The 10721-nt window shown below is 36.9% G+C and overlaps 1 protein-coding gene across 1 annotated transcript; it reads right to left on the minus strand.

The window, feature by feature from the left end:
* Positions 1 to 653: 653 nt before the first annotated feature.
* On the minus strand, positions 654 to 2741 carry LOC120267054 (ATP-dependent 6-phosphofructokinase 2). Its single transcript, XM_039274737.1, has 2 exons — positions 2151 to 2741; positions 654 to 1642 (listed from the first exon to the last, which is right to left on the minus strand). Exons 1-2 carry the CDS (start codon positions 2724 to 2726, stop codon positions 821 to 823), a joined length of 1398 nt encoding a protein of 465 aa, XP_039130671.1. The 5' UTR covers positions 2727 to 2741; the 3' UTR covers positions 654 to 820.
* Positions 2742 to 10721: the final 7980 nt, after the last annotated feature.

A 10721-nucleotide genomic window follows, 5' to 3' on the forward strand; every position in this document is an offset into this window, starting at 1 on the left:
GAAGGCGTGCTACTTGTTTTTTATAATACTAAAAAGGTCGCATGAAAATATTATCATGCTACCATTTCTATGTTTTGTTCACAATTTATTGTGATAATAATAACTTCATGATCTCTTCTGAGTTTTATCGTTCAAGTAGTTAAATAAGCTATTGCTTCCACATATAACCACGCAAACCAAAATGCATTAGCAATCAATTTAATCAATGAGTAGATATATCACAGAGCAAAACGAACAAAGACGAGTGCTTGTTGATGACTACTAAATAAGCAAGAAAATTATTGCATGTGTACTGTATCCTCCTAAAGAAATATTTCAACATAAACAAAGTTATTGTGAAACTATATTGAGCTCAATACAATATTTGGAAATTGACAGAGAACCATTCAGCCACCATTTCAGCAACATCAAAACACATTGAGATGTGAGACTTACCATTAGAATGAAAGGTCAAAAATCAGTACTACAGCAAGGTCATCTTTTAATGATGTGATGGCATTACTGATCACAAAATAATACCAATCAACGGTCATCATTGTATCAAGCAGAGCATATAATCAGTTTCTAAAGAGAAAATGGACTTTTTCTTTGATTATTTGCAAGGCACACAACCACTCAAGTGTGAATCTAGCCAAAAACCGACATATGTGAACTGAGAGAGATCAAAGAGCATTTCTGAATTATGAAAATCATAAAAGTTAGAGAAAGCACATGCCAAACCGAGTATTTCAGGCTTAAGTGTTACATCATCCAACCACCATCTGCTAAGGTGCTAATTAAGGATGCATAGAAGTCCACACATTACTTGGCCAGCAGAGCACTAGATCTTCAGAAAATCTGGCTGGTTTGTCACTGATCGGACCCAAGCCCACTTATGGTCTTTCGTGTCAACTATGTTTTTGGCTGCTGCAACTTCCTCCACTGGAATGTATGCATAGTTACCATTTACTGGACCAGGGACAAATCCAGTATAACCTGCCATAACCCCATGAATAGCTGAATGTGCCAACAATGTACAATACATGTTATCAATAGCATTTGCTGGGACTGCTCGTATCATGTAAGTGGGGTCGATGTACTTCACTGTGAAAAGCTCTCCTGGATGTTCCTGAGCCCACCAACTATTCAACTCAGACTTCAACCATACTCCCACATCCAGAAACACAAGATTCCCAGATTCATCCTTGTCTTCCTTCTGTGCGTCAGTCCTCGGTATCTTATCTTGACCAGCACCCTCAGCCACTACAATCACAGCATGCCCATTCTTCTTCAGCCTCTGATCAAGGAACTCAAACAGACCACCCCTGCCTTCCAGGTAGAAGTCATTCTCAGGAATCAAACAGCAATCCACATCACGGCTGCTCAATGTGGCATGGAGAGCTATATGGCCAGTGCTCCTGCCCATGAGCTTGACAAGCCCAATACCATTCACTGCACTCTCAGCCTCCACATGAGCTGCATTGATAGCCTGCAGTGCCATCTCCACAGCAGTTTGAAATCCAAATGATCTGTCAATGATGCCAATATCATTGTCCACCGTTTTGGGGATCCCAGTGATTGATACATCGAGTTTTCGACGTTGAATTTCATGAAAGATCTTGACAGCACCCCTCATAGTTCCATCCCCACCAATTACATACACCTGCAAACCAATGCCTATAAACTCAGGATACTCTGTTTACTACAACTCACTAAATCAGTATAAAATTAGTCAAAATTAATTAACTATAGGAATATACAAACGAAATCTAGTTCCACTATCTTTAAAATCTAAAAAAAAAAGATCTAAGTTTTAATTTTTTTTTAAGTAAAATTTATAATATTAAAATCTTCCTCAATGTTGTTAAATGCTTCTTATGTCTTTGTTGATCAAAATTCTTCAACATTTCTTTTATTACCCCAACATGATTAAAAAAATGCAACTCATAGCATATATCCACAACAAAAAACTTCATTTGTTTGTGTGCGTCTATACATGCATACAAAATATTCCATATTTGTCAAAATGGGGAAAAATCCCTAACAAAGGCTTTTTCATTGCACTGCAAATACAATGAATATTTCAGGGTTTTGTATACAAATGCAAAGAATTAATGAAGTTTATCAATCAAAAAAAAAAAAAGCTATCAATTGATATCCAAAATGCAAACCTGATTGAACCCTTGTTTCTCAATGGCATCGACGATCTTCTCCAGATCAAAGCCACCGCGGGAGGTGGCGAGCGCGGTGCCACCTCGCTTGTGCCACGAATCCACCATCTTCGGTTCCAATCGGATCGGCTCCGATGAATAGAACCCGCGGTACCCTGCAGCCACGCCGAAGATATCACGCACGCCATAGATTTCCCAGAGCCCCACCACCAGCTCCCGGATCACCGTGTTCAGCCCGGGGCACAACCCGCCGCAAGTGACGATCGCCGCCCGCACGATCAATGGGGGGAAGTGAATCATCCGTCGGGGGCCGGCGCGGTGGTAGGCGATGATAGGGTCGCCTTCGGCGAGGGCTTCGCCGGAGGAGAGATCGAAGAGGATGCGGCGGAGAATGAGATCGTGCGAAGAGAGGTAGAAGGAGGGGGAGGGGTGATAGTAAGGGCTGAAGTCGATGGGGTTCTCCACGGTGAGGTTACCGAGATGAGGGATCGAATGGAGAGTGAAGGGAGGCAGAGTGATTGTTGTTCTGGTGGCGGTGGTCTTAGGCTCATCGGAGGTGACGGGATCGGGATCCATTGCTCAGAAAAGTTGGTTGAGGAGAGAAGCAGCAGTCAGCAGAGCGTTGTTTTGAGGCGGTGAGGTGGAATTCCACGTGTCAATCATTTAACATGCCACGTGTTTATATGAAATTGGCACTGCACCACGTAGCATTGATTTTTTTTCTGGGCTCCAGATGATGACAAATGGAGCTTTGAGTTTCGGTTCGACTCTTGATGGCTTGTGCAAAGCACGTGCCTTTATATCTTAAAAAAAATAAATAAACTTTACAGGAAATTCCAATTTTCTTAAAATATATATATATATATATATATATGATTTTCCCTATTCATTATGATGTGCATCCAAATGAGTAATGTAATATAAAGCGAACTAGTCATATGAACCAGCCACACGACTGATGTGACTCGTGACGTGGCGGGTTCTCTCTCTTCTTTTAATTTTTATTTTTTTCAAATTAAAACATTTAATAAAATGAGAACTTTTATGTTTTTCTCACTCTCTATCACTCTCTCTCTTTCTCTCTCTCGTGTCTCTCTCGGTTCTCATCTCATGACCGTCACTCCCCCTTCTCTCTCTCCTGCACCACCGATCCTAGTGCCGTTTCTTCTCTCTTGCAGCACAAGTGATCGGCAGTCGCTCCCTGGCAGCCGCTTCCTCTCTCTCGTGTCTCTCTTTTTCTCATGTCCAGTCTCCCCTCTCTCGGTTCCCAGCTTCGGTCCGCCTCTCCCTCCTCCTCTCTTCTGCACCAGCGATCCCGGCCACTGCTTCCTCTTTGTTGTGCCCCCGATCCTGGCAGTCACTCCCCTCTCGGTTCCCAGCTCTAGTCCGCCGCTCCCCTTTCCTCTCTCCTGCACCACCAATCCTGAGCGCTGGTTCCCTCTCTGATGTGCTATATATCAATTAGTCATTTCTTTCAATTAGTTGTGCTATATATCAATTAGTCATTTCTTTCACAGCCTCTTTCCACCAAAGAATGAGTGAAATTTATTTTAAAGTAAATTTTGAAATTAGTAAATAATGCAAATTATTTATAAATTTATTGTTTGTCTAATTTGTGTTTAGACATACCTAAAGTAAGAACATGGAAGAAGTGGTACTTCGGTATTCTAAGCAAGAAAAAGATAATGTTGAATTTGGATGTTCAAGTTATGAAATACATGCCAAAGAAAAACCAGTGGATTTGGATTTAATTGAAAATATTATGCCAGAGGCTGGCATGATACTTGATTCTGAAGAAGAAGTTTATAAATTGTATGTCCAATATGCACGGCTTGAACGGTTTGGCATCAACAAAAAAAAACACGAGATTAGCTGATGATGGAAAATTGAAGGTCAAAATATCAAAATGGTCCCTCTATTTTGTGTTTTCTGCCCTTTTAGTCCCTCTAATATAAAATCCGCTTTTTTGGTCCTCGTATTTTCACATTTTTGTCTTTTTGGTCCCTCTAATTGATATATCTGCCCTTTTGGTCCTTCCAGTTGATGAATTAGAGGGACCAAAAAAGATGAAAATGTGTAAATACGAGGACCAAAAAGGTGAATTTTACAACTAAAGGATGAAAATGTGCAAATACAAGGACCAAAAATGCGGATTTTATATTAGAAGAACTAAAAGGGTAAAAAATGAAAAATAGAGGGACCATTTTGATATTTATACCAAAATTGAAATATTACACGATAGCATGTGCAAGAAGCAGCAAATGAATATCTACTTCAAAAAACTCTTTCAACCTAAGGCTATCCATCAAAGTAAATTGTCTGGCAAAGATTAATGTCATTGTTGGGAATGATAGGCGATTTACCATTTCTAGTGTTAATTTGAAGCATAATCATGCACTTAGCCCACAAAAAACTCGTTTCCAAAAGTGCAATAAAAAAATTGATGCATATGTGAAAAGAAGGCTTCAATTAAACGACCAATCAAGGATAAGTCTAAGCAAAAAATTTTCATTCCCTAGCGGTTGAAAGTGGGGGTTAAGAAAATTTAACATACACTAAGAAAGATTGTAGAAATTATATTGCGAAAGCAAGGCAGTTAAGGCTTGGCATTGGAGATGCCGCAGCATTTGGAAAATATTTCTCTCGCATGCAACAAAGAAACATAAAGTTTTTCCATTTGATTGACATGGATGAGGAAGGTCATTTGAGAAATGTCTTTTGGGCGGATGCGAGGTCTATAGCTGCTTATGAAGCTTTTGGTGATGTAATTTGATTTGACACAACGTACTTGACGAATAAATATGATATTCCATTTCCTCTGTTTGTTCGTGTAAATCATCACGGACAGACGGTATTGTTTGGGTGTGGCTTATTGTCGAAGGAAGATGCAGAAATATATGTTTGGCTCTTTAAAACTTGGATGGAGTGTATGTCAAGCAAGGCTCTTAAATCAATTATTACAGACCAGTGTATGGCAATTCAAGGTATAGTTAGATTGGTTTTTCCAAATTCCCATAACCGCCTTTGCCTTTGGCATATCATGAAGAAAGTTCCTGAGAAGCTTGGAGGTTTAAATGAATACAAAGCAATGAAAAAGATTTTGAAATGCATCACATATGAAGCATTGGATATTCAAGAGTTTGAAGACACATATTTGAAGATGATGGCGGACTATAACATTGAGAAAAATGAATGGTTGAATTCTCTATTCAAAATTCGTAATCGTTGGGCTCCTAAATATGTTAAAGGCATATTTTGGGCTGGAATGTCTACCACTCAAAGAAGTAAAAGTGTGAATGCATTTATTGATGGTTATCTTGGTCCGACGACTTCACTGAAACAGTTTGTTAAGCAATATGATAATGCCTTGAAAAACAAGATTGAGAAAGAGAAGAAAGCTGATTTTGCTTCCTTTTACTCGTGTTTTCCATTGATCACTGATTGTTATTTTGAGAAGCAACTACAAGAAGCAAACACAAATGAAAATTTTAAATTGTTCCAAGATGAGTTGCGAGGAATGATATATTGCAATCTTACTATCACTGGTTCGCATGGGGCAGTCTGCTCAATTCAGGTATCTGACATTGTCAAAGGGAAAGAAGGTGTGTTATCATAAGGCTCAAAACAAACCCGCTATTACAACTTACTGAAGAGGGAGACAACCTCCACTACAGAACCTGTCGGGGTTCCAAATGCAACCAGAAAGTACAAATATAAGAACAGTACGCCAAAGTCAAGTTTAGTGGATCCATAAAGTTTACATGCACACTACAAACTAACCTAGACAATACGAAAGGGGTCGGTTAGTCTGCTACCTGCCCAGCACAACCTAGTCCAACGTTGCAGCCTGAGGAAGAAGAACAGAGACAGATGTTACCCAGCGAGTGGTGACAGCATAGATATAATAGAATACTAAAGCATTCCAAATAGTAATTACCACAATAATAATAACATATAAAAGTAGATCCATGTATTCAACAAGTGAATAGATAATACAATAACTCATAAATGGTACAGGTAACTAACATTTTCCAACACATTGAGCACCGATCAAAATACAGGTTGGCCTCAAACAATTCCCAAGCTAATCGTGGTCGCGACTAGCTACGGGACCACCAAGGTGTTTTAAGACTTTTAAAATTCACAATATTGCCTTCCTTGGTGTTGGCCACTGAGATTCCCGTGTGGTGACATCGGGTTTCTTACATAAAAGACCCCTGTCAATGACTCCCTGCACCTCTTGACTAGGGTAATCTCAAGGTTAACCACGCCGCCTCCCATTAGGCCGGACCGTGGAACCCCACAGTGCAGTGTCGGACTGAACTCCGCCGTCACCATCAAAATTCAAATGCCACAATGCAATTCTTTCCGATCCCAACTCTAGTAATCAAGCATATGATGTGTAAATATAGAAATATACATCAATCCATATTCCATTTGCATATAAATACATTTACATGTAAACATGTTTCTTTTAAAATAAATACTCGTAAGTATACTAGAATCATTTTTGCCAAATAACTCCATGCTCAAAATATCTATATATATATATATATATATATACAGCAAGCGAAATCGGATTTATCATCAAATTTATGATATAAAACATATAAAGAAATACTATAATATTCTTATTAAATTTATGTTATTAACAATTAAACCACTCACCGAACCAATCGTCTCGCCTTGATACGCGCTAACAGGTCGACAATTTCCTTCCTCTGGGAGGAAGCTTCGCCACCTAGAGTCAAACAAGGAATTCAAGAACCAATGAATACAAGAATCGAAACTAAAATGCATGTGAATGCAAGGTTACATGTCGAATATGTAACTCTAGGGTTTTAGAGGAAAACGACGTCATTTTGGACCCAAACGACCTCAAATCAAAGTAAAACAAGTTCCAACGAATTCCAAGGAAGAAGGGTTTCGATTTGGACCAAAGAAATAGAAGAAAAGGCTAAGGTTTTTTGGTGCTAAAGTAATTTTGGATCTGTTACAGTAAACACGAATTTGCTACAGTAAAACCGCATTGTTTGAGGCTTTGATTAGAAGAAAAAGCTCTCCGATGAATTTTTTTTCAAAGAAATGGGGTTCAGCTAAATGAAGAAGAAGAAGAAGAAGAAAAAAAGAAGAATGAGGGATGAGAAGCCATGTTGCTTCTTATCCTTTCATTCAGATTTTCAATATTTTTTTTTAGAAAAAGAGAAATTACCAAAATGCCCATATAAGAGAAAATAGGATGAAAAAGGGTCCAAAAGACCTTTTCACCCATGGTTTTCAGCTGGCTTTGACACACAACCTACTGTGCACTTATGCAAGGATGCCACTAGTGCAAAATTACCATGTTACCCATAATGCATGCACAAAAATAAAAAAAAGGCGAGAGGTCAAAAAACAGGACATGGTCTTATTGAGAAGATTGTGAAAGCAAGTGGTATAACGTGGAAAAATTTGACATTAAATGCTCTTGTCGGTTGTTCGAGTTCAAGGGGATTATTTGTAGGCACATTTGCAAGGTTCTTATTGAAAAGATTGTGAAAGACATTCCTTCTAGGTATATTTTACCACGATGGAAGAAGGACATCAAATGCATGCATACATATGTACTAAACTGTAATGATGACCCACAAACCAGTGAGAAGAAACAACAACACAATAAATTGTGCTCTCATTTTCCTAAAGCTGCAGAACTTGGAGTAGAGTCAAATGACAAATACATCTTCTTGATGAAATGTGTGGATGAGACAATTGAGAAGTTAATGGGCAACACAACTTGCAAGAAAAAGTTTACATCTATGTTGTTGGAGGCGACTGATGTGCCACACCATATATTTTTGACTCCTTTGAAGGAGCGGAGTAAGGGTCGTCCACCATTAAAAAGGAAAAAGTCAAAAGTTGAAGAAATAATAATCAAAAACAAGAAAAAGGTATTTTTATGTAGTATATTCATTACTTCTTTTGATTTTTTTTTTCAATGCACTTTTTTTCGTGTATAACATCCATGTTATTATTGGCAGAAGGCACAAACAAAGGGAGATTTGCACCAGATGATCATTGCAAACAAGAGAGCATGGTTATTCCCTTGTAATTGTCATTAATGTCCAAATTACGTATTTCAATCATTTAATTTTTTGTAATGAATTATTGGACTATAATATTTTTTTTAAGTCAATTCAAATTCTACATCGATCAATCTGGATATGCATCATAGTTCTTCTCTAGATTTTACAAGCCAATGCAATGATCCTTGATTAAGGTGAGTTGCAAGACATATGTATTTATTTTTGTATACAATACTTTGTGATTAAGATTGTTTCAGATAAGGAAAAACTGAAATTTTGTGTTCGTGTTTGTGTTCACAAGGTTTTGGGATTGGCAATATAGAAGGAGAATCTTATTACAAGAGCAAATTGATCACAAGGTTTTGGGATAAAAACAAATTTGATTGTTGTATTCTTCTTATAATTGTTGTATTCTTCTTAATGTTAATATGTCAGGATACATGCATATTTGATTGTAAACTTGGAGTTGTTGCAGGTCATGTTTGTTGGAGGAATGATATATTGCAGGTCATGTTTGTTGGAGGAATGATATATTGCAGGTCATGTTTGTTGTTACTACTTTGATTACAAACACAACAAGATTATACCAACAACCAATGATCTTTTCATATTTATGAACAAGACCATCTTGAATATTACAAATTTAGAAAAACACAGACCGTCTTTATCACAATTTCCTTCAGCACTCAAGTCATTACAAACTTACATTCAAGGCAGCTGACGCTTCTTTCACATTCTGCTCAGATGCTCGGCAAATTTTGCAGTCTTGTAGCTTATTGGAGATGATGTTCAGTTGCTCAAATTTTGATTCTAAAGCCTGTAATCAAAATGAGAAGCATTAGTAATAAAACATTTAAGATAGAGGATTCATTATTAGCAATGATATATGAAGTTAACATCTGATTTTAGAAAATTGTATGACTGTACAAATTTTAGAAACACAATAGCCTAAACACTACGGCAATGATAACCTGCATGGCTATTGGAAAGTCATCTGCACTGGTACCACAAGTGTGCTGATTTTTACATGACTTTATATTGGTTCTAGTGATGTCATCCTTGGAAGGATGTAGCTTGCTTTATTTTGATTCCAGAAATTTCAAAGAAACATAATGCACATTGGCATTTGTTAGGGCCATACTTTCTGGTCAATGCAGGTAAAAATAACTGATAGAATAGTAAACAACATTATTCTAACCACCTCAAAATTTAACTCTACATTTGCAAAGGCCAATATTCTTTGTTTTCCCCCCTATTGCACTAATCCCTTTGTATAAATCAAGACAACTACTGCTACAAATTCCAGAATAATTAAATTAGCACACCTAATGTTCTGGTAGATCCTCCACTTCTATATCTAATGTAGTATGTCTGTCTGAAGCACTTCCATCCATCTTAAAAATCTTGTCCATCTCAGCAGTCATGATGCTTAGCTCTTTCTTGTGCATCACAGAGTTGCTACAAGATAAATGCTTTTAACTGAACACAGATAGAAATAAGACATATAAGCAAGATATATAAAATTTGTTGACATTTCAAAGAAAAGTAAGATATAAAAACTGAACACATAATTAATCCACTATGGGAATAGGTATAACTCCCCAATATAAAGTCATCACAATTCTATAAGCACTATACGAATCAAACTGATAATTGTCATAAATCAAGATTAATGAATATGACAAGCTTAAATGGAGAGGTATGAAGAATGACGATGAGGAAATAATAATGCCTTTGTGATTAGTAGTATATTCCAAAGTCAGTTATTGCACTGATGTATACGTAATTCCTGATACTCTATGTTTCCTTAGAAATGACTTACAAAAAGATTGAAGAGTGATTAGAGAATTGATTGACAATGCATGATGTACAAAATATGGCGTCAGAGCTTTAAAAAAAATAAAGGGAAAAAAATAATTTAAATACAAGCAGTATTCATTAATAAGAAACTGGCCTATGCTACTAAATAAATATGTGCACTTTTATATTACTCAAACAAAACCAAAGATCTAAAACAACAAACCATTCTTAACTTTGGGAAGTAAATATTCAATTGCATGTTCTTCTGGTTCAAAATTTGAGGCTTGCTTGATGTATTGGGGTTCTTCTCCAAATTAAGATCAACAGGGATGGAAGAGGTTGTATCCAATTTTGAGATATTATAGACTTTGAGACCTGGAAAAAAAAATAGACATGTTCACAAACATGGTCATCTCAGTAACAAAAATTGATCATTGATGCCATCAAACATGGTCACACATACTAAAATATATGAGATATTATAGTCATCTCAGTAACAGATATTAATCATTGATGCCATCAAACACGGTCACACATACTAAAATATATTCGTATAGATTAGCAGATCATAATATATATATATATATATATATATATAATCTTATGAACTCTATATACTGAATAATCACTAAATTAGGAAAACAATAGAAGTGGATCTTTTTGTTATGTTCAACATCCTCAATGACTACGCAACTAGATTTAATTTATC

Source organism: Dioscorea cayenensis, chromosome 8 (assembly GCF_009730915.1).
Source record: "Dioscorea cayenensis subsp. rotundata cultivar TDr96_F1 chromosome 8, TDr96_F1_v2_PseudoChromosome.rev07_lg8_w22 25.fasta, whole genome shotgun sequence".
NCBI lineage: Eukaryota > Viridiplantae > Streptophyta > Magnoliopsida > Dioscoreales > Dioscoreaceae > Dioscorea > Dioscorea cayenensis.